The sequence below is a fragment of the Dermacentor andersoni genome, chromosome 11 (genome assembly GCF_023375885.2).
Source record: "Dermacentor andersoni chromosome 11, qqDerAnde1_hic_scaffold, whole genome shotgun sequence".
NCBI lineage: Eukaryota > Metazoa > Arthropoda > Arachnida > Ixodida > Ixodidae > Dermacentor > Dermacentor andersoni.
In genome coordinates, this window is record NC_092824.1 from 122,634,785 (window position 1) to 122,657,749 (window position 22,965).

At 47.1% G+C, this 22,965-nt stretch overlaps 1 protein-coding gene across 2 annotated transcripts in view; it reads left to right on the forward strand.

Moving 5' to 3' along the window:
- Positions 1 to 22,965, forward strand: part of LOC126539320 (snRNA-activating protein complex subunit 4-like) — a 229,024-nt gene that overhangs the window by 53,718 nt on the left and 152,341 nt on the right. For both annotated transcript variants that reach the window (XM_050186115.3, XM_055075534.2), the window contains exons 3-4: positions 3,547 to 3,781; positions 19,618 to 19,764. In XM_050186115.3, the coding sequence (XP_050042072.1) occupies positions 3,547 to 3,781; positions 19,618 to 19,764 (382 nt within the window). The remainder of the gene's footprint in view (positions 1 to 3,546; positions 3,782 to 19,617; positions 19,765 to 22,965) is intronic.

A 22,965-nucleotide genomic window follows, 5' to 3' on the forward strand; every position in this document is an offset into this window, starting at 1 on the left:
GCCTTGGAGAAGGATTTCGGCAAGCATTGCATAAAGCATGCAAAGCTGATGGACATAGGGGTTTGCTCATGCAAGCCAGTCAGAACTACATGGCGAGATGCTTGTGGCAATCTCGCCTCAGCGTTTCTTCTGGATTTCTCATGCTGACAGGCTGCCGCAGCAGCCTTCTCGCAATTTTGAAAAGGCCCTTTTAGGGCCACCAAAGCGATGCCTTGGCGGTGCTCGTATATCGCTTGCCACCTGTGACCCCTCTTTGCAGTTGTTTTAGTAGTGCCATTCTTTAACGCCGACAGCCACGGCTTGTTACACGCGATCGGAGTGCCCAGGAAGCAGTTAAATGAGTGAACACAATCAGCAGCTGGGCGGAGGAAGGTGGTGGGGAGGGGCACTGGCCTCCCTGCCTATATAATTTCTCATATCAGGTCTGTCATCCCCCTATTTTGATTTTTTCATGCCAACCTGGTAATAAAGATTATCTGTTGTAACAATGGAATTTTCATGGCACTTGAATATTGTTATAAGTGGGTTTGACTATGGGTGTACAGTAGAACTCACTTATAACAACATTCAAGTGTCACGAAAATTCCATTGTTACGACCGATAATTGTTATAGCCAGGTTGAATGACAAAAAAAATCAAAATGGGGGATGGTGTAGCTGTTACGAGAAAACTATAATGGCGGGGAGGTCAGTTCTCTCCACTACCTTCCTCCATCCGGCTTCTGATTATGTTGACTTGTCTAACTGTCTAACTCTGTTTCATGCGCGCTCCAATTGCATGTTGTTAACAAGCCGCGGCTGTTGGCGTTCAAGAATGGCACTGCTATCACTGCAAAGAAGGGTCACGGGTGGCAAGTGACATACGAGCTCTGCCCAGGCATTGCTTTGGTGGCCCCAAAAGGCGCCTTTTAAAAAATGCAAAAAGGTTGTTGCAGCAGCATCTCAGCTTGAGAAATCCAGAAGAAACACTGGGACGAGATTGCCACAAGCATCTTGCCACGTGCTTTTCACTGGCTTGCATGAAAAACCGCATGTCCCTCAGCTTTGCTTGCTTTATGCGAAGCTTGCCGCTATCCTTCTCCAAGGCATCCAGGTGCTCCACGTAGTAAAGCGGAAGTTCCTTTGCGAAAACAAGCCCATGAGGGTCTGAATCATCTACAGGACCTCCCGCAGGGACAATGTTGAGGCAGCCTGCCCTACCGTGTCAGCGCTACAGTCATGACTCTTACTGTTGCTATCCGATGTAAGCGCGTTTACGACAGTCGCCTCATCGGTTAGAAGCCCTTCGTTTCCAAATCTATAGCACTGCGCTTTCATTTCACTGGCAACGTCGTGGATTGCCGATGATCAGTGGGCGGATCAGCCATGTTCCGTTTCGGCGGCTAGTCGAACGAGGCTGAGAAACGATGTGGCCAGGAACGATTTCGACGCAACGAATAAAGACAAGCACGAGAGAATTGTGCAGAATATGGGGCAGAGAATAAAGAATCAACTATTAGGGTTGAGCATGGCCAAGCAAGCAATCTGGGAGCAGCGCCGGCAGCGTTGTCAGCGCATTTGGCGCTGTCTATTCGTGTTTCGGAGAGTGGCGCGGCGCAGAGCTATGGGCGCAGCCCATTCATGTTCGGAGGGGTGGAAGGGCGACGAGAGAGATGCGCGCGAGGCTGGCGTTCATCCCTCATAGAGAGAAGCACACGGCAGCAATTGAGGTGGCAGGTGATCGTGCAGTGGCTTACATTTCACTTCTTTTTTTCTTTTCAAGGAGTTCGCATTCCATTACTTTTTGGCACGGACACCCAGCAGCCAGACTTCATCCTTATAATCGATAACGTGACATGGAGACATTATATTAAGCGGCTTATTACCCCATAGAAAACATACAAAACTTGACGGTGCAGCAGCTTGTCATTGTTGTAACCGATATATTGTTAAAACTGGTATCATTATAAGTGGGTTCGACTGTATATATGTCATGAGTCAATAAAGAAAGAAAGAAGAAGAAGAAGAAAAAGCAGAAGATAATAAGAGCACAAGAAAGCACGAGGAGTCGGTGGAAAATAAAAGAAGTTAGAAAATAAAAGCGTCCGAATAAAAAGTATACAATATATGAAAGAAGTGCAAAAGTGCACGCGGAGCTACCGGGCCAATGGGAAAAAACGTAGCCGAAGAGAGCAGCCCAGCTATGCTATGAAATGATGAGGGGCAGAAGGAGCTGGAGGCCGGACAGGGCAGGCGGAGCGCGGAGACAGTGGCAACCCAGTGGAAGCTGCTGTTCAGCTGCGACGGCCACGACTCGCGAGCTGAGCAGGCGCTCCACCAGAGACCGCACAGCTACAGGCTGATGGAGCCGTTTCCTGGACTACCTGTGGCTACAATCCGCAGGCTAAGAGGAGTCGACCGGGTGATCCAGGCGCATTGGTCGCCCTACTGCCCTGACTCCTACACCCAGTCAACTGTGGACTGAACGTCAGACGCAGTGACGTCGAGTCCACGACGCACCGGTGGGCCCAACGATGTGTCGTCGGAAGCAGCGACAACTAAGCAATGCGGCTATGTCGATGGACTTGATGTAAATAATTTAACTTCATAACATGTCCTGTGTAAAGACATTAGACAACATTCTCAATTAACTCACGTTGTGGATAGTTTGTCATGTGTTAGATTTTTTGCTATTGAGTTTGTAACACGTGATTTCTTGATATATCTATTTTTCTTATGTACACGCCCCATAAAGGGTTTTCTAAACTCAAATGTTCCTTGCGTTGTGTTTCGCAACATGAACTGATAGAACGAACATATAATGGAGACCGAATCTTCTATAGCCATTACATGATTATTGCCTTAATAAACTTCACAAACATTTCTGCTTGTCTGCGGCACAGATCATCGTTGCTGCGACTATATAGAACAGAATGCCTTTTCACAGCATCCCTACAGAACAAAGTCTGCATATCATTAAGAAACAGTAAACACATTGAAGAATCAGTAATTTCTAGTATTTTTCAACAAATGTTTTTTGCCTTACACTGCAGTGTTTTTTCAAATTTTAAGGTTGGCAAGTATGGAAAAGTGTTATCAGTTGGGCACTTCAGTGGCATGTCTTCATGATGTGTTGCCTGATCTTGGATCACGGTGCCACGGTGTTATTATTTGGTGCAGTCGTATCGGTCAGTGCCACTGCCATGTGTGGATCGCTTTCTTTTATTCTATGGATGCAATATCTGGTTCTGATGTTTAAACTAAATTGGTCGATGGCCACGTGTTAAATGCATGAAAAGTGGTGAAGGTTTTTCTTTCAACAAAACTGGAGGGTCTTTGCTGGTGTGTCTGATAGTGCAGGAATAATGTTTGGCCCAGAATTTCATGGTAGCATTGTCTAAGCAGTTTTGTTGAATTTGCTTAAAAAGTGTTATACGAACCTTTTAAAGATTCTATTGATATTATTTAGCTGTATGCATGTACATATACCAGTGTTAAGCAAATAAGTTTTTAGCTTGTCATCAGCACCAAGGTTGTTACTGAATGCATGCTTGTGTGTAAAATGCAGGCAGCTGCAGAGGGAGCTTCCAGCACAGCTTTCTCAGCGTGCGCAGCGACCCCCAAAGCCACGAGTTCGTAAGAACTGGTACCACTCGCTAGTGTTTCACCACCCATACTTCAGGGACATTAATGGCATGCGGGCTCCCATGAATGAGGACGAACGTGCTAAGCGGGCCAACAAGGAGATGGACCCGTACCTGGCCCCATCTATGCCTTGGACCACTGACGAGAATCGCATGCTGGTAGGTGCTCACTTGCAGTATCTGTGGAAGACTGGTTGTAAGTATGATATGGTGCTTCCTGAACTCGCATCACAGCAGTGGCATTAAGCATTTAATTCTTCAAGCAGGAATAGTTCTGAGGAAGAAAATAAAAGTTAAAGGCACATCAAAAACAAAAGACAATACACTCTTTTAGCTGATTAGCGATTTACTTTTAGGACAGGCAAACCTAACTTGCTTGAAAAATTTGCCAAACCCTTTTTTAAAAACACACAGGGCAGTTGGTTACACATCATTAGCTTGCACTACATTTGAAGTACTGTTTGATTTTCCAAGCTGTCAAACATCTCTCTGTGATTACTGGCTGTGTTGTGTTTATGCAAACGCAGCGTTTCCTTCTCTACTTAAGTATTGACTCACGGGAGCGGTTGTCTTGATTACACTTGATCTGAAGAGTGTTGCCTAATCTATTCAGCAATCAGTTGAATCATTGCCAGATATCAGACTTTAATAAAGTAAATAGTATAACCTTTTTGTAATATAACTTTCAGCGAAGATTGACTGCTTCAGCTGGCAGGCCTTTCAATAGCGTTTATTTCCAGCATGCCTATGATCTTGAATCATGTATAGTCTGCACTTATGGGTAGTCCACACTATGTGAAATTTCAACTTCTAAACATGTACAGCCACAGGCTGTAGTCCAGAGTATACAGTCGAACCCACTTATAACAATATTCAAGCACACACTATGTGAAATTTCAACTTCTAAACATGTGCAGCCACAGGCTGTAGTCCAGAGTATACAGTCGAACCCACTTATAACAATATTCAAGTGTCACGAAAATTCCGTCATTATAACTGATAATTGCTGTAACCGGATTGCATGAAAAAATCAAAACAGGGGGATGGCAGAGCTGATGTGAAAAAACTATAATGGCTGGGAGGCCATAGCCCCTCCCCACCACCTTTCTCCATCTGGCTGCTGATTGTGTTCACTTGTTTAACTGCTTTCTAGCCGCTCCGATCGCGTGTAACAAGCCGTGGCTGTTGGCGTTAAAGAATGGCACTGCTGTAACAACTGTAAAGAGGGGTCACAGGCGGCAAGCAATATGTGAGCTCTGCCAAGGCATCACTCCAGTGAGCCCAACAAGGGCCTTTTAAAAAAATGCGAGAAGGTCTCCGCAGCAGCCTGTCGTCTTGAGAAATCCGGAAGAAACGCTGAGGCGAGACCGCCTCAAGCATGTCGCCACCTTCTTCTCACTGGCTTGAACAAGAAAACCCGATGTCCGTTAACCTTGCATGCTTTACGTGAAGCTTGCCGACATCCACCTCCAGGGCATCCAGGTGCTTCACATAATGCAGCAGAAGGTTCCTCGCAAAAACGAAGCCCCGAGGGGCCTGAATCATATGCCAGACCTTGTGTAAAGACAACGTTGAGGCAGCCTGCCCTACCGTGTCATCGCTGCCGTCATCGCCATCGTTGTCTGATGCAAGCATATTCGCGACGATTGCCTCATCAGTTAGAAGCACTTAGTTTCCAAATCTATAGCCGTGCGCTTTCTTTTCACCGGCAACGTCATCCATTGCCAATGATAGCGGACAGATCAGCTATCTTCTGTTTCAGCGGGAGTCAAACGAGACTAAGGTACCATGTGGCCAGGAACGATTTCGACGCAACCAACAAAGACAAATGCAAGCAATTAAACTGTTTGCAGAACTGTGCTGAATGAGGAGCCAGTGAGCAATCTGGGTGCACCGCAGTTGGTATGGTCCATTCGTCTTTCGGAAGGTGGCACGGCGTAGAGCTATGGGCGCAGCTCATTTATGTTGGGAGGGGTGGAATGACGACAGGAGAGAGGCGTGTAGAGAAGGCTGTAAAATGAGTGTGTGGCGGCTGTTGGGGCATCGGGCCACCATGCAGTGGCTCGAATTTCTTGTTTTCTTTTCTTTTCAAGGATTTTGCATTTCACTACCTTTCGGCATGGACAACCAGCAGTTAGACTTCATCATGATAACCGATAATGTGGCATGGGGGCATTGTAGTAAGCGGGTTATTTCGCCATGGAAAACATACAAAAGTTGACGGTGCAGCAGCTTCTCATTGTTTTAACCAATATATATTGTTAAAACCGGTATCGTTATAAGTGGGTTCAACTGTATAGTTATGGCTCCAATTGCTCTTTAGGTGTTGTGGGTATAGTATCCCGCAGAAGAACTGACCACTGTAGGTTTGGGCTTCGAGCCAGAGGGCCGTCTCGCCTAATCGAGCATGGTAAAAAAGTATAGTATTGCCCTAAGTTAATGGAAACAGGATTATTTGTCTCTCGCGACAACCAACACTGCACAACACCCAGTGGGAAGCAACAATGCTCCTGTGCCAGGAGTGAAAATACAAAAAATTGACCGCCCTTACACTACTGTGAAGAGGAATGCAATCGAAGCTCGGGATCCACAGCTCTTCGTCGTTGTAACACCTCGGCTTAGTGCTCCCTCAGAGTGAGGTCAGTACGTTGACGACGAGCCCCGTCTTGAATGAGTTCCTGACAGCGTTCATGAAACGCTGCCTGTTCTTCAGCCAGACGCACTACACACGGCCCACTCCTGCTGCTGTTCCTTCAATGCAGCTTGCTCTTTGGCACAACAAACCAAACGCGGCTTCCCCATCTGACTGCTTGGCCTAGACTGGCAGGAAATGGCGGGCGCAAGGTGAGCCAATGGGATCACACCCTTTCCCTCCTCTGGAGGGAGGGGATGCCTGTGATTGGCTCGCGCCTTGCGTTGCGTCTGCTTCTTAATTCATATAAATCACCACTTTAAAGGGCGTGCGTGCATGATGAACCGACAGTGGCTAAATCGGTTGGCGTGGTGGTCTCACAACCTGGAAGTCGGTGGTTCGAATCCGCAGCCTAACAAGCAATTTTTATTGTCTCGTGGCTTGAGTTTTTTCATATAGGAACACCAACGCCAACACGAGTGAGGCAATACAAGCTTCACTTGAAAAAGGGGTGCTGCTAGCACGTCGCTGAGAGAGGATCGCTCTCCATGGCTATGCTGCATACTTTCACAATGATCAATAGGCCTGCTTGTGAGAGCTAGGGCAATCTCCATCGGCATGGGCCTCTTATAAGTGCGTCTAGGCGTAATACGACCATGCTCTAGCACTAGGCACCGCTCCTTAGCTTAGCTCTTGGAAAAAAGAAACACAAGGTATGCATTCACCATAGGCATGAGATACCGCAGATGAATCGGGAGCTGGCGGATGAAAGGAAAAATGTGTATTTACTTTGTGCTGTGCCGTAGAGGTCTCCCCTGTGCTCGCTCTGCCGATTGCGTTGGTTGCGCCACTGCAACAAACCAATCTGTGGAAAAGGCTACCCCAGACGATTGTTGCAAGTGGAAATAGAGACGTTGGGGGGGGCAACAGAATAGGCAGATGCCTGCGCAGAGGCGCGAGAGCACACCTCACTCCCCACAAGGTAGGTATGGCTTTGTGCTCGGATTGTGCATATACTATTCAAATCAGAATGAACATTGCAGCTTTATTTATTCTGGAATACCTGTAGTCCACCCTGTAGTCACAATTTTTAATAGATTGGGTTTACAGCAGTAAATGAGGCTTTTCAGGCATCAAATTCTGCGTATAAAAATGATACGATTGGCTTTGTGGGGTTAATAATTGCATGTATACAATAATTATCTTGCATGCCACTTTGTGGCCAAGATTATTGAATGGCGACTATTTGATATTCGATTCGAAAATATTCGGCCAAAATCACTATTCGCTTCAAATTCACTTAGAAATCGAAATGTACTATTCGCACAATCCTAATATTCTTCAATACTTTAATAATTTCAAATGTGAAAAATGCCTATTTGAAGCTTACCTGAGAACTCCACATGTTTTGTGGACAGTCTCCCAAGAACGTGAAAAGCAGGAATTTTCCAAACCTATGTCCAGAGCCATTCAGTGAAAACATCGAGGGCCATTCACTTATTGTGGACCGTGTCTATTCTAGTGGACTGGGAGGCCTTTTTGCATTCTTGTAGCAGAATGGCAATTTTCATTTCGATAACCAACGCCCACGGCTAGTATGCTTCATTGCACTATGGTTAGTTCTTTCCACTATTAGTATGCTTCACTGCATTACATGGTTATGATGCTTCAGCATTATGGAGCACAAGTAAGACCCTTGGTGCATGAGTCCTTCGTATATTGAAACACATACCTTGCTCATTTTTCTTTTGCGATCAGAACTTTGTCTTTTTGTCAGCATGAATAGGTGTTACCTATGATGCAAGAAGTGATCGCAGTCTCACTAGAAAAAGTGCACTTGCATGGGCACAGTGTGGTGGGGGCAGCATTTGATAAATCGAATTTGGCGGTGAGCAGGAGTTCGATATATGAAATATATGAAAATATATTGTTACGGGGAGGAAAAGACTTATAATACATTTACAGGTTATATACAGAAGGACACTTCGAATGCCATTCAAAATGGCTACTGAACCACACGAACATCATCGAGCGTCGTAGTTTCCTTTCTCTTCATCTTCATCGCTGACAGCGCCTTGTAGCATGACCCCCGACGACGAAGGTACCGTCCCGGTGCCTGGTGGGTCCAAGTGATATGAATTTAGTCTTGTGACGTTGACGATGTCAGAGGCAGACCGCGCCATGGTGACATCGAGAAGCCCAATTTCATATGTCACGTCAGTTATTTTGTGCAAAACACAACACAGGCCAGAATATGGCAAAATCAACTTCTCACAAAGACCAACATGTTGTGATAGTGCCCGGAGCAGGACCATGCCACCAGGGTTGAAATGGGCATCGTTGTGGTGGGCGTCATAGACACATCGTTGCTTTTCCTGCGAAGTGTTGAGACGCCAGCAGGCAATTTCACGTGTCTCTGCAGCTCTAGAGATGACATCATGGGCGTATTCTGACGTTGTGTGAAGAGCAGTGGGAAGGAGCGTGTTGAAAGGAGGTGCAGGGTCTCGACCGTATAAAAGAAAAAGGGAGAGTAACCTGTGGAATCATGCCGGGATGTGTTGTAGGCAAATGTTACAAAAGGGAGGGTGGCGTCCTCGTCCCTATGGTCAGCGGACACGCACAGTCAACCGCAAATGTTTACGGGACGCAGGATCTGCCATGAAGCTGAATTCTGTCGAAGCGTGGTCACACATCCCCGAATTAAATGTTTAAGCTGCCATTAAATACGAAGTGTCATGCCTTAAAGTGCAGGAATTCACATTTGAAGGGGAAACCACATCCCGTTAACTTTTGCTGTTGACTGTACATGGCGAGCATGTCTGTGATAATACTATTGAGATGCTCTATCAGCCCGTTCGTCTGGGGGTGATACATCGTTGTAAACTTGTGCTATGTAGCGCAGGAGTGCAAGATGTCCTCAACAACTTGCGATAGAAAGTACCGTCCTCTATCAATAAGCACTTGTCAAGGAGGGCCGTGGTGAAGTATTACATCTTTGAGGAGGAAGTCGGCCACGTCGGTTGCACAGCTTCTAGGAGAGTGCATGTAATTTTATAACGGGTGGTGTAGCCTATAGCAACTGCAATCGATTTCTTTCTACTGACCGAGAAAGGAAAGGGCAGTATATATATGATATATGATAAATATATCATATATAAATATAAATGTATGATATATGAAAAATATGGTACTACAGTATCATATTTTTGAGTGTATACCCCACACCAAAAATTAAAGAAGTATCTAACTGTAAAGTCTGGGTGCGGGTTATATGCGAATTTTGCCTTGAGGTCTGGCTTTGCAGCAGTGCACTGCCGCGAAGCCCCACCAATGTTACCCACTATTGAAAGTTTTGTTATCTCCTAGGGAACCCCACCCTTGCTGTATCTCTCCATGTTGAAGTTCTCTTATCCCCACCTCTCTCCGCCTACTTACGGGTCAAAATTTTGCACTTGGGTAATGAATAGTGCACATGGTGCAGTCATACTCGTACTTGAAATGGTTATGATTTGGGCTAGTTGGTATTCTATGAGGCTGTGTGGTGCAGTGCAAAGGGGCACAAGGGACAAAGAAAAAATTGAGGGCAAACATTACTGCCAACTGAAATTTTATTGTCTGATACAAGGTTTTAAATAGAATACAACGGAGGGAAAAAAACAACATAAAAAACAAAGATGCCATCACCGCTCACTGGTCGCGTTGGTGTTCTCTAAGAATGCCAACTCCCTTCGTGATAAGGCCAGAGATGGCTTACCTATGCATGGGCATCCTTCACGTGCCATGCTAGCTGATTCAACAATGATGCGCGTGCAATTCTCCATGTGCATAATGATTACTTTTGTTTTCCTGAACAATGGGGTACATCTGCATGCTCTGCAATGCAGGATTAAGAAAACCTTCCTTTCCGTTCTTAACGTTTGCATGTTCATGCAGACAATCATTCAAACACCTGCCTGCCTGGCCCATGTAGCATGCGCCGCATTTCAAGGGGATTCCGTTTACAAACCCCTGCGCACAATCCACAGTATGCTTGCGGTGCTCAATTTTATACTGGGCTTTTTCTTTCCTAATGGGGGTGCATCTCTTTGATATTGTTCTTTACATTGTTTTTTTCTTGTTTTCTTTTAAATTTAAAATCTTGTATCAGACAAAATTTCAGTTGGCAGTAAGTGCTTGTCCTCGTTTCTCTGTGTCCCTCGTCCTGCTTCGCGCTGCACCACACAGCAAACTCATATGTCACCTGTATCTGCGGTGCTCCTTAGGTTGTGACATGGCTGAGAGCCAAATCATTATTGGGATTTTCAAGTCGGCCGCGTTTGCTCCGTCACCCTTCCCTATGCGAGGGCTGCTTCATCCATGCTGTCATCCTCTGTCGTGTGAATGCTCGCTACAAAGTGTCACACAATATGTGACTGATTCATCTGTGATCACGCTGTCTTGTGAATCCAGCTTTATCAGCATCGGCACAGAGGCGGGAACAGAACCGCTGGCCAAAGATACAACGCAGATGAGTTATGCATCTGCGAATGGAGACTGTTTTTGTAAAGATTTGAGCTTTGGATGCAATTATTTTTCCACATTATATGTCTGATTATTTTTTTCTTTCCGAACTGTTCTAATTGAGGGTGTAGGTTGTATGCGGTGGCGGGTTATAGGCAGAAAAATACGGTACGCTTAGTACAGTGCTATAGACCGTTTTATTGGTGAGGAGGAATGTAGCCTAGAACCACTGCCCTGTGCCGCTCTCCCCCTCACACTGGTATGTGCAGATTCCGTTTTCGCCCAGCGTCAGCTTGGAAAAGTAGCAGTTTAATTGCGAATTAGTGCGATTTTAACGTGTTCTGACTAGCATTTCTGCGATGTCGGATGACTCAAAGTCGGCGGACTACCACTCTGCTGTATTCAGCTGCAAAAGTAACTTTCGGAAGCAAGCGTGAAATGCATCTTCAGCCACGGCAACTTTGTGGACACCGCCACTGCGATAGCGGAGAAGTGCCCGCTTTGTATTGCCAGCATAAACAGAAAGGACTTGATGGCATCGCGTGTATGTATGGAAGGTTTTGTTCCCAGTGAGCGCTCAGCGACGAACTTGGAACTCGGCACCCATAATCAAACTGGCATATGAAAGAAAGGTGTGTATTTGAGTCGGTCAACCATGTGAATGTTATAAAAACTATTTCTTCGTGCATGCACATTAAACTCATTCTGTACAAACGTGTTCTAAGATTATCATGATTGGCAAGCAACATTCTGGCAGAAGCTGTCCGAGGATGTATTATAAAACAGTACGTGCCGACTAAGAAATGAAGGTGTGTTCTTTTCCATTCTATAACCAAAGCCATGCCTTGTGTGTGCCGGTTGGCTCTAGTTCACATGGGCTCTCCCTTGCTTCCAAATCTCACCGGCAATCTGTCGACGCCGCTCATCGCGCGCTGTATTACTGCAGAAAATAAAGTTGCTGTTGCAAAGAGTAGTTGTTCATTTTTCATCTCTCTTGAGTAAGCGAGGTGCCCTTGCACACACAGGCACCATTCGAGACCTAAGATTTCACATAATCTTTCAGTGCATTGCGTGCCTCTGGTTGATCGTGGCATATTCACGGCCACTATCATAAGCTCATTTATTCATGTTAGCCGGCTGTTAACATGGATAAAATGAGCTTATCGAAAGGGCCCTTTCGATCGAGTTATTTTACAGTTCTTTATTTTGTAAAGCTTGATGCCCGGGTGCCAGATAAACAATGTTTAGAAAATCGTACCGAAAAAAATTTTAGGAGCAGGAAAGCTAACAAAACGTGTTTCCTCGCAGCCTCGCGGTTACCTGGATTGGGATGTATGCTGGTGTGGCACACCACATGACACATAGACACACCTCTGATTGTTGTCGCCTAAGGGATACCTTGATAGAGCTCAAGACTACACATACAGCAATAACAGGTTACATGTAAATGTTACATGTCGACAATATTCAGACTTGACTCGCCTCCTATTTCAATTGTGGGCAGAGCTGCGGGAGCGCCTCTAGGCCTATCGTCATTCGATATTGCAGCTATATCGAAGCTAAAAGCTTAGTGAAGACATGCTAAGAAGTTTACCAATCCAAACAACTTGTGGACACCTCTCGGGAAAGCTCGAAAACTTGTCACTCATCATCAACAGCACATTCGCAGTGCACCTTCCAGTGCGATCCTACATAGCTGCATGGCACCAAACGATAGACGGCGCTGTCGTCGCAAAATGGCGGCGCCCTCATTAAAACGGTGTATACTTTTGCACGAGATTTCAAAGGGGATGTAACAACTGTTCGACATAGACAGTATAATTATATATGAGCCCGGGTTCGATATATTTGAGTTCAGCTGTATGCGAAGCCTAAAGTTGCCCCCCCCCCCCCCCCCCCCCCCCCGCTAAATTCTTTTAGTGGATGAGGTAATTTTGACCTGAAGGTCTCCTTATGTTTGCATATTTTCATTTAACCGAAGGGAACGTAATTGAGAGAAGTGGGGTTGAAGGATGAGCTTGTTATTTCTGCTTTCATGTTGTCTTTTTTTGTGTTGGAACTTGTTCTTTGTGTTGGAACTTGTTCACATAGCCTGCACCTCCATACTGAGCGATCACTATTGCACAGTCATTATGCCAATAGGCATGTTTTTGAAGTTTATTTCAAGTTATCTTTACTTATTGTAGGAAAACAGGGAACTGAAACAGAAGCATCACTACAAACTGGCCTAGTTGGAATTGATTCATGAAACTTTGCGCTACACAAACGGGGACAAAGATGCACATGGACGAGCGCTTTCTAACAAGTGCTTATATTATTTGGAAAGATCAGATTTTAGAGCTTATTCATATACATGTAAAATGTAGAAATGCTTTTCTGAGATAATCCCTGGGTTGATTTTAATGACATTTGCGGCATTTGAGAGAAAAAGTGAACTTCTAATGACTGTTGGTAGCGAAATTTTAATTTATGGCCTGAAATTTTTTACAAGGATATTTATATAACTGTCTGCTGTTGCGTACCCCAGGGTAGCATATCGTACTGCTGCCGAGTTGTAGCGACGCCTGCCTATTGAAGCTCGACCGACGTTACTATTGGGTAACGTGGCGTTGTCGGCGGGCTGCAGGCATCCGATAGACCATGGTGACCAAGCACGGACGAGACGATTTCTGGTGCTTAACTTGCACGGTTTATTCAAAGGTTGGTGAAAAATGAAGAGAAGAGAATGAAGTGTTCAAAAAAGGTACATTTCGGAGCCCCTTAAGTAGGCTCTCTACAATCGTGGGAGGGATCTTGCTTCCATCGACGTCACATGACTAGCACAGAGTCTGATTCCCTCTGGTTATACATCCTCCAGATTCCCTCCTCCGATTATACCAAGCCTCCGGTTATACCGAGTCTCTGGTTATACCGAGCCTCCAGGAATTGTAGACGCTTCTCCTTCTCTTTTGTGCATTGCTAGTTCGTGGAAGTTCTCCTGTAGAGTTTGACAGTTCGAGGAAAGGGTCCCTCTAAAGTAGCACACACACACACAAAAGAGGCCCGTAAACACTGCGGGGCTTCCGCCAGACCGGCAGACACTCGAGATGTCCATGGTGAATTAGGAAGTCATGCTTCGTTTTGACGAGGCATGGTGGGTGAAAGTCCTTTCTGCACGAGGTGCTAGACGCCAACCGTAACAGGAGAAGTCACGCTCGTTTCGACGAGGCATGGTGGGTGAAAGTCCTGTCTGCACGAGGTGCTAGAGGCCAACCGTAACACTGCTTTAAAAAAAATGCAAGGCCAAAGTTTACAAATGCTTCCCTCAGCATCAAAAGCAGATACAAACGAACCTCGATATATCGAACAGTGTCGTCATTGCGAAATAACTCGATATAGCCAAAATTCGATACATAAAATCACATAAAACATGCGTAAGGACCTTGTACAAATCAATCAATGAACCCATCATGGCGCAATAAATACTTGATGTTTCACACAAAGTACTTATTTCTTTGGCTAGCACTGCAGCAGTGTAGCCTGCTTCTTATTGGCAGCCACGTGCTTAACCATGCTGTCCTTTACGTAGTCCAAACGATCCACAAGCATTAGGCTAGTGCTTTCTATTGCGGCGCAGAAGGGCGAAAGCAGCTACAGCCTCAGTTGAAGTTGGGAGTAAGGCAAAATCAGCACTTGCGGGATCAACCTCAGCAGTGTCTTCGTTTGGCAGCTACTTCCACTGCCATCTCCATGTCCCGAATGACGAGCCCCCTCTACACCGCGCGACATCCTCAAACAACAAAGAGAGCAGCGGAGGCCATATGGACGCCCACACCCAAATTTAAACAGTCAACTGGCAAGGAGTTGGCAAGGATTTAAAACACACACGTACCCAAACCTACATTCACTTAGCCATATTCACTGCACATGATACACTAACGAATGCCCGTGGTGCGGTGACATCCCAATGTTGCTGCATATCACGTGGATGTGCCCAAACAGACCAACAAATATTAACTCTACAGAACTAAAAACACAAGATTTTAATAGGCAGTGGGAGGTGCGGCTAACAGACGAAGATCAGGATAGCCAACTGGCTCTCCTAGACTAAGCCCAGCGAGCCACTCGCGCCAGTGGTGCCCTGTACTTGGGGCCCCAACCACGGGACCTAAAATTTTGTTTTATTCTATAAGTTTTCTCTCTCCTCTCTCCATGTCCGTCAACCAAACATTTTGAAACACTGTCAAACACTATTGAGTGCTGTCTGCCATGCGGTCTATGACTTAGGCAAGTGAACGTGCGCTGTCTCGTGTCTTTCTGGACGCAAACTGCCATTCTTCATGAGGCACGGCAGGCGCAGAGCGCGATACCCATGAGTAGTCAGTGCAGCAAATGCAATGCGTCATTGATGTTGTCGAACTAGCCAAGCTGCCACTTGCGTATGCCGCTACGTTCAAATAGCGCCCGTGGCGCCATCGAAACGCCCATCACGCCACCGCTATCTTCAAGGGTGTTGCGGGAAAGCTTGCCGCCTGTCAACAGAGCACATGTGGTCTGGTGTGGCAGAGTTCAATATATCCATTTTACGTGTGACCCCGTTCTAAATAAAAAAATTTTAAATACAAGCGCTTTTCCAAGTGATATAGAAAGCAATAATAAGCCATAATTCGATATGTTCGTGTTCTATATATTGAGGTTGGACATTACCGCCATTCTTAAATTGTGTCCATCAGAACATCCAAAGCGTAGAAATTTGATCTATTAATTTATACCTTTGTGAATTGTTACAATGTTTACAGAGGTTTTGCAAAAGTGCCACTCACATATTAGTGGTGGATGTGAGAACCATGTACAATGCATCAAATGTGTCTTCTTTAGATGTGCTATTAGATCAAATTTACAGAATTATGATATCGTTTTTCATTGCCGAGTTCGAGTTGTAAACTTGATAGCTCCGTATTCTGAAAATTTTTGATTTCCAGCAACCTTTACTAAAAAAACAACGGCTACATAAAAAATCCACTTCCAACAGTCACCAGATTTAAAATATTTCTTTTAAATGCAATAAATGTAATCAAATTTGGTGCAGTGGTTGCTGAGGAAAACGATTTCTCTTTTTCTGTGTATTCAATAGGAGCCCCTGAGCTAAGTCATCCTTCTTAACCCTTTCGCTGTCACGGACGTACCGGTACATCTTCACGCTTCCCCCCCACAGTGTCACTGACGTACTGCTACGTTCTCTAGTGTGCATTCAAAATTTCGCGCCTGAGCGCAAAGCTGGCACTCCTAGACTGGCTGCACCATCTGTTGAATCTTTCTACAAGTTCGTATTTTCGCCCTGCACTGTGTTGTACATGTATTGAAGAGTATGGTGCGACTGCCACTCCCCCTTCTCTCTTTGCTGAGTGGCGCGGTCACTCCACGTTCGCTGGATCATGAGTCGTGCGCGTGTGGTTATGTGTTCAAGGGTTGTTCTGCCATCTCCGCTGGTTTGAAGGTTTTTATTATTCTTCTGTTGGTGTGTCTGCTATGGTGCGTCAAGTTCAGGAGCACGCGCCTTTGCCTCTCCCAAAAGAGACAGACACATGACTTGATTGCTGCTTTTGCTCTCTTGCCGCACCCTCGCTTCCAGCTTGCAGCATAAACTTAAAGCCCCTCGAACTTTGCTTTATCCTTTTCCCATCTCCCTCTGTCTTCTTGATCACACAACGTCCCATTTCTCTCCGTTGTGCGGGCGACTGAAAGTGCATTATCCCTGCGCGCGGTTACTTTCGGATGGCTGAGCACGCGGGACCTTCATCGGCTCATAGGAGCGGTGGTTCTTCCGATTCAGAATAAGAGCCGAGCTCGGATTTGGACTCAGACAGCGTCTCATGCGAGGAAGAGGTGAGTTTCGCATCGTCAGATTCGGATGTTGAACGGATATTATAGTCTGGCTGATGATGATGATGTTTCCTAACAAAATCTGCAGAACACTGAAATGTGCATATTCCATTGACTGTGTTATTTGTGTACCAATCATAATCAAAAATAAATTGCTACGTTCATTCCCTGTTATGCTCATTCCCTGAATCCAAGCCGACACTGGGGGTGCGTCACAGCCAGAAAGGTCCGACAGTGAAAGGGTTAAAGGGCCCCTCACCAGGCCCCATAGCAAATTTCGGTTACACGCTGGAAGTTGGTACATGAACTCTAAGGAGCGTTCAGCTGCAAGAATTTTTCAAATTGGTTCCTTAATAGCCGAGATAAATATATTTCAGTGCCTCGAACCCATGATTTCAGGAGGCAAGCGCCACTGCCAAGAGGGACACTCTCTCTGCTGTGGGGATCGAGGTGCCCTCCCATGCCTCGTCCCCCAGCTTTCGCGTTGTGCTTAGCTCGATCTCCGGGAACCACCACCATAACGGCAACATGGCGGACACGGCTAGCGCGCTGGAGCTGATTTTCCACGCAAACCGTGCTTCTCTCTCCCCGGCTCGAATCACTGCATGAGCAAGTGTAACGGTGACGCATCCTGGTTGGCCTCTTCAGTGGCGGCCCCCGGGCGCCCTCTCCACCTTAGCTTTCTTCCGCTGAGCGCTTTGTCACCACGGCAGATGCTCACAGGCCCGCAATGAGTGTGTTACATGGGACCTTTGCTCCCCCGACTTCTCGTTCTCGCACTTGGTGAACCGCTTCCCAGTTAGCCCTAACGCAGCGGGCGAGCATACTCGATTGGTCTTGCGGTGAGCCTTTGCCTGTAAGCGCTGTGACTGTTGCACTGTGCTGTATCTTAGGTGAATCAACCTGTGTTTGTTGGCGATCGGACTCTGGAGCCTTCTCTGCACCATATAGGAGAGTCGATGAACCCTACCATAGTGCTTTTGTGCGTGGCGGATTGTAGGAGCGCCGTGCCCTTTCCTAACCACCACTTATAGGGTGTGCCTTGGGCAAACCCATCTCCGCACTGCTTGCTCTCTCTAGCCTATGCAAGTGAAATTTCTTCCCTGCGTTCTCCCATACCGGACCTTAAGGATCGCGTGACGCATGTGTCATGGGCCCCGCCTTAATTTTTTTTCCTCGCTTTTTTGCCTGCGAGGCGCGCTGCCGCAGTGCACTTCTATCCACGAGCTGTTGCATTTGTCTCGTTTCGTGCAGCACACGATTGTGTGCACTGTGCACGAGAACACCTGACTAGTGGTATAAGTCAGTGCTACACCAACACTGAGGCAGCAATACACACGTCTATTGTGGACCGAATAAAGTTGTTTCACTCACTCACTCACTGAGGCAGACACAAGCGGATCACAGAGCATGATCGCGCACTGGGACATGGTCGAAAATGGCACAGTTTTGGTGTCAGCACATGCGACTACATGATGTGGGAACAAGCAGACAAAATGGAAGTACATCTCTTGCTGCGGTGTGAAAAAGACAAACAAATACGCACAGACATTCGGTTTATGTGTTTTATTATTTCTCTAAACCTCAATTCATCTAGCGATGCAACAGGTTACACAAATAAACAGCTGTTACCTTCAGTAATTCTTGAAGTTATGAGTCACTAAGAGCAATGTCACAGCAGACACATGTACATAGGTGCAGTAGCACGTATACGTCATCCTTCTGGCTTGGAGTGCTGCACCCGTGAGGAGAAGCGCAAATGGCATTCGGTTTGAAATTTCAGCTGTTTGCGGGATGTGTAGCGATGTAATACCTAGCAGACACGATTGTTAGCGTGCATTGTATGCGCATAGCTTGTCAGCTCAAAATGGCTAGACCTGGTGAGGGGCCCTTTAAGTACCTTACAGATCTGCGCAAAACATCTCAAGATTCCATATGGGGCACACATTGCAATCATATAGATTTTCTGGAAATTTATAGATACGAGGAAAGTAGCAACATTTCTTTACCTAACTTAGCAATGGACGGGTGACTCACAATCTTCTTTTTGCACTGAAATGTTAAAAGCTTCCACGATTTCGCTTGACATTTTATTATAATGCTTTACTGAAATGGCAGTGTTGTGAAAGCAGGGTTTACATGCACACTTGTTGCAAAGCAAGGCCAAATATGTGCTACGGCATCCTTTTAAAATAGACTAGTGTTTGCTTAATCTTGTGTTCACACATCTTGTGATTTGTCCGATGTTACCTGTGTCCGCACTTCACAGGGATCCTATAAACCACATTCTTTATGCATTCAACAAACTGATACTTGTGCCTTATAGTACAATCATTCTTAACATCATTCTTGCCTTCAAAGTAAGTATCATGTACTGTTGTAACTAAATTGACTCTAATGTGAGCATTTGATTGAATTTGTCGTGCTTCATCAGTAAGGGTGACATAATGCGCTGGTCTCCCTTCCTAAACTCGACACTGGCTGCTCCCTTCCCAGAAATGCTGCTGCTACAGAAGTCTGCATAGTACTATGTTACACAGGCTGCCATCCATCTTGCATCAATTAATAGTTCAAAATTCTCTTTGGCTTGCGCCTAATTTTCATCATATTTGAGTCACTGGCAGTTGTCATGGCATAAGAGCAGTGATCACTCGCAGAATGTATAACCAGATTTTACTGTATGGCTAAAGAGTTGTGGTAGGGCTGAATGCAAAAGAGGGAGCGCAAGACAGATTTTCCCGAGTTGAGTCTTTAACATTGGGGGCCTTTTGCCCACCTCTGGCCAGGGTGGGGCAGCAGGGCTGCTCTTCTTTTCTTTAACCTAGGGGAAGCAACTGGCAGGCACCCTGCTGTGCCAGCAGTAGAATACAGGGTGCATGTCACATCTAGCCACTGAGGACAGCATTTTTTGCATCAGTTACATCATTGGGTCATTTGTATCATATATGGTGTATAAGTGGCACCCCATATCCATTCTTCGCGATGGTTGTGCCTCCCCCAGGTTGATGCAGTGAAGACTAACCTGCTGCAGCAGAGCCTCGAGTCCCTGATGGACCGCAAGGAGGCCCTGGCCCAGAGGCTCCTGCTGACCGAGGACTCCGAGCAGAGTGCAGAGCTTACGGAGCGCATAGACCAGCTGGACAAGCAGGTGGGAACTATAGCTTGTTTGCGGAAAACATCACGAAAAGATGAGCTTTAAACATGAAGGCCACCACCCAGTATGTTGTTTGCACAAGGTCAAGACTGTGGGGACCCCTTTTGGGACCCCTGTCTCCTGTTCACGCGCGACTTGGGCCATTCGGCCGCGCGATCGCTGGGGACGCGCAGTTCCAAGCCTTATTTTGGATAGCGTACATTCCCCGCGGCCGCTGGCGCCGGCGCGACGCGGAGCCTGCTGCTTGCGCGCGCGGCTCACGTTACACCGTGCGCCGCGCGTAAGAACAGTGCCTGAGGAGCGGGCCCCTCTCGCCCTCTCTTCGGTTTCTCTCTCCTTCAGCATCGGAGGTGCGCGGGCGCTTTCGCCCGGACAGATTGACTTTCGGTGCTCATGGCTGTCGGACGTGCGGACCCCCTTGGTCCCGCGCCCCTCTGAGCAAGGCGGCCCCCTTTTGTGTGGCGAACCTGCTCGGAAGAGCCAGCGTGGCGGAGCAGACTTCCCGGGAGCTTTCACCCGTAGTCTGCGACTGCCACCCCAGTGCCGTATTCCTGTATTGTACTCGCATTTTGTACATAGCAGGAAATAAACCCCCATTCGTTGGTGCCACGGCTGGAGTCGTCTCTACGCCTTGCCGGTGAGTCAGCGAACCCGCCGCGGCGCCCCTTTGCGTGCGCTGCGGAGTGGGGACGAGCTACGTGTCTCCTTAGACCTTAGCTATCCGGGTCCGGGCACGTTAGCCCGAAGCCCCACAAGACATAGCACATGGTGTCAGTCAAAAGGGAGCAGATTGATTGGTGTAGGCAGAGATGTTGGCTGTGCTCCTACAGCCAGCTATTCTGCTTTGGAATAGAAGGGGGAAAACAAAATCGATATGCATACATTAGACTTCCATAGCCTTCTCTCAGTGCCGCAGCAGCAGCTAGCTGGTTTTCCCAAAGTATTATCTGTTGTCTTCTTCTTTTCATTGCCAATCGAAAGTAACCTTTCTTGTATCCTTGTTCTGAGAGTCCATTACAGCATGTCATATGATATCATAATCTTCCATTAGGTAGCATGAATGCGGGGGGAGTCTGGCATCTCACAAGTCTACCGACCACTGCTAGTGACCCTCAGAGCAGCGTCTGTCGTCACCTCACGTTAATCTAATGCACTGCTGTGCGCATGTTCAGGCTGCAAAAGGTGGAGCACTGAGCACTGCACACACAAGAAAACACAGTAGTACCCCAAGTTAAAGGAAAAGTTTGCCTCCAACAACACCCAGCACTGCACAACCGCCTAAGGCCTAAGGCAACACAGGAATCAAAGGGGCTCCTGGGCCAATGGGGGGGGGGGGGGGGAGGCATCGCTAGCAAGTCGCTGTGGGAGGATGTCCCCCTGTGACATGCAGCTAGGGAAAAGTGTTCCTGTGGCTATGCATCGTGCCCTCACGATAACCAATGAGCCCACTCACAAAAGCTAGGGTAACCTCCTTTGGCTTGGGTCTCCGATAAATGTGACTCAGTGTAGCATGTTTACGTGCTAGCACTACGCACCATGCTTTGGCTTAGCGTATTGAAAAGGCGGAACGCAGTGTATGCGCTTTTTGTAGGGGCAAGACACTGCGCATAAACTCAAGTCTGAACGATGCCCAAACAAAGGGGCCGGCGGACGAGAGGAAAAAATATGTGGATCCCACACACTGTGGGAATCGATGCAAGCAAAGCTTTCTGTGCTGTTTGCTTTGATTGACGACAATGAGTGGTGGTGTTTGTTGTACATGCTGCCATCGTGTGGAAGCGGGGACACACAGTTTCCCGTGACTGCCTGTGGTCGGTAATCTGGCAGTGCGTGCTCTTCTTCTTGAGATAGAACACATCTGAGGGGCCATTAAACGCGTGCGTATGTGACTCCTCGTCTGGCCCTCTTACTCTTCCTTCCTGGCTACTACGTGGTGTCAGAAGAACAGGTTCTACCAGCGGACATCGGCTCCTAGTCCTCCTCCGTGGAAAGGATGATGCCGGCAATGTAACGCTGGTGAGCTGCTCATTATACGCTCGAGGCCATGGCGTCATTCGTAATTAAACCGCTGGATGCCTTCAACTTTTCGTCGCTGAACGAGTGGCCGAACGAGTGGCCAAAGTGGGAACAAAGATTTGAACATTTCCGAACCTCTTCAGGGTTGTGCGTTGTGGGGTTGCGCGACACTCATGTGTCCCCTGATATGTTGTTTACCCGCATAGCTCCTGTCTCCTGTAATCAGGCTTCACCACGTGGCTCGGTGCCAACGGCAGTTCGACTGGTTGAAGCGCATTGCGAGAGATGGCGTGAGTGTGGCTCTGCTAAAGCCACCTAACGGCAGGGTTACTTGGGTGCAAAAAGGAGAAGGCTCTTCCTCTTTGGCTCGGGGTCGGCAAGCGATGCAGACATTCTGCGCGTGCACCGATCCATGCTTCTGTGAGACCGTCTCCTGAGGCCTACTCCGGAATGGACGAACACGATCATTCGAATGTGCCACCGTTCGCGTGACCGTACGCGCGAACGACCAGGCGTTGGTGTCCAGCATGGGATGAACATATTTGCTCGTTATCCAGTCGCGGTGAGTCAGACTTCCGCGATTTGTCATGCGCCCATCGGTATGTTTTGTGGATAGCAACTCGGCTAATAGGCATTGATCTATGAAAAGTGCAATAAATCCCCTTGTGATTGTTTCTCCTACTCTGTTGTCCTTCCTTTGTCCCAAGATCACGGGTGAGAACGCCACATCTGACGCCCAGTGTGGGGCCTCTTGGGGCATCGGACGATATTTTTAAGTTTTGCTTCCTTCTAGACTTTTGTTTGAACTGGAGCATAAGGCTAGCGTGAATTTTGATCACTAGCATCAGTGGCGTGGTTTCTCAAGCGAGGTGATGGTGACTGTAGTGTGTTTGAACTTTTCAACATGCTAAGCCTTTTCGCAAATGATTTTTTAAAACGACATTCGTCGGGACGAGAGCCACATGGCCTACATCCTGGTAGAGCAAGGCTTAGCGCCTGCGGAGCATTGCCAAGCCTGAAGCGAGTGAGCACGGAAGCCTCGTGGGTGGTCCGAATTTCTTATGTAAATAGCTTCTTCTACCTCATCTGACTCTGATGACGTCGCGGCTCTGGGAGCCGGGTGGCCGCGGGCCACGGGTGCCGCTACGGGCTGACTGGTATTGCGGCACCAGGCACTCC